Source organism: Nestor notabilis, unplaced genomic scaffold (assembly GCF_000696875.1).
Source record: "Nestor notabilis isolate BGI_N333 unplaced genomic scaffold, ASM69687v1 scaffold18321, whole genome shotgun sequence".
In the NCBI taxonomy this organism is placed as follows: domain Eukaryota; kingdom Metazoa; phylum Chordata; class Aves; order Psittaciformes; family Psittacidae; genus Nestor; species Nestor notabilis.
The window spans coordinates 1-361 of NW_009913562.1; the positions used below are offsets into that span (position 1 = coordinate 1).

General features: G+C 59.3%; 1 protein-coding gene across 1 annotated transcript in view; it reads left to right on the forward strand.

The window, feature by feature from the left end:
* THYN1 (thymocyte nuclear protein 1) overlaps positions 1-361 on the forward strand; it is a 3598-nt gene continuing 3237 nt past the window's right edge. Inside the window, exon 1 of the mRNA XM_010023257.1 lies at positions 1-80. Coding sequence (XP_010021559.1) covers positions 38-80 — 43 coding nt within the window. The 5' untranslated portion in view covers positions 1-37. The remainder of the gene's footprint in view (positions 81-361) is intronic.

The following is a 361-nucleotide window of genomic DNA, read 5'->3' on the forward strand; positions in this document are numbered from 1 at the left end:
TTCCCGGTGAAGAGGAGATCGTTCGACGCGAGCGGAGATGCCTTGGCCGAGCAGGAAGAGGGACAAAGCAGCAGCAGCAGGTCTGTGCTGGCGTCCTCGCTCCCTCAGCATCTCTCACTTGAGGTTCCGAGCTGTAGTGAAACTGCAGGCTTAATCTTAACCTGCTGTGCTTCAAAGCCGCATGGGTGACAGACAGCATCTCCTGCGTGAGAACGGGCTGAGCAGCCGGGGGTGGCCGAGACCGGGCGGATGCATTCACACCACCAGGGGGTTAAGCAACAGAACTCACGTCTGCTTATGAGGAGCTTTCGCCTCAGAGATGTGCTGAGTGTGCCCAGTGGAGTGGCAGGGAGCTGGGGTG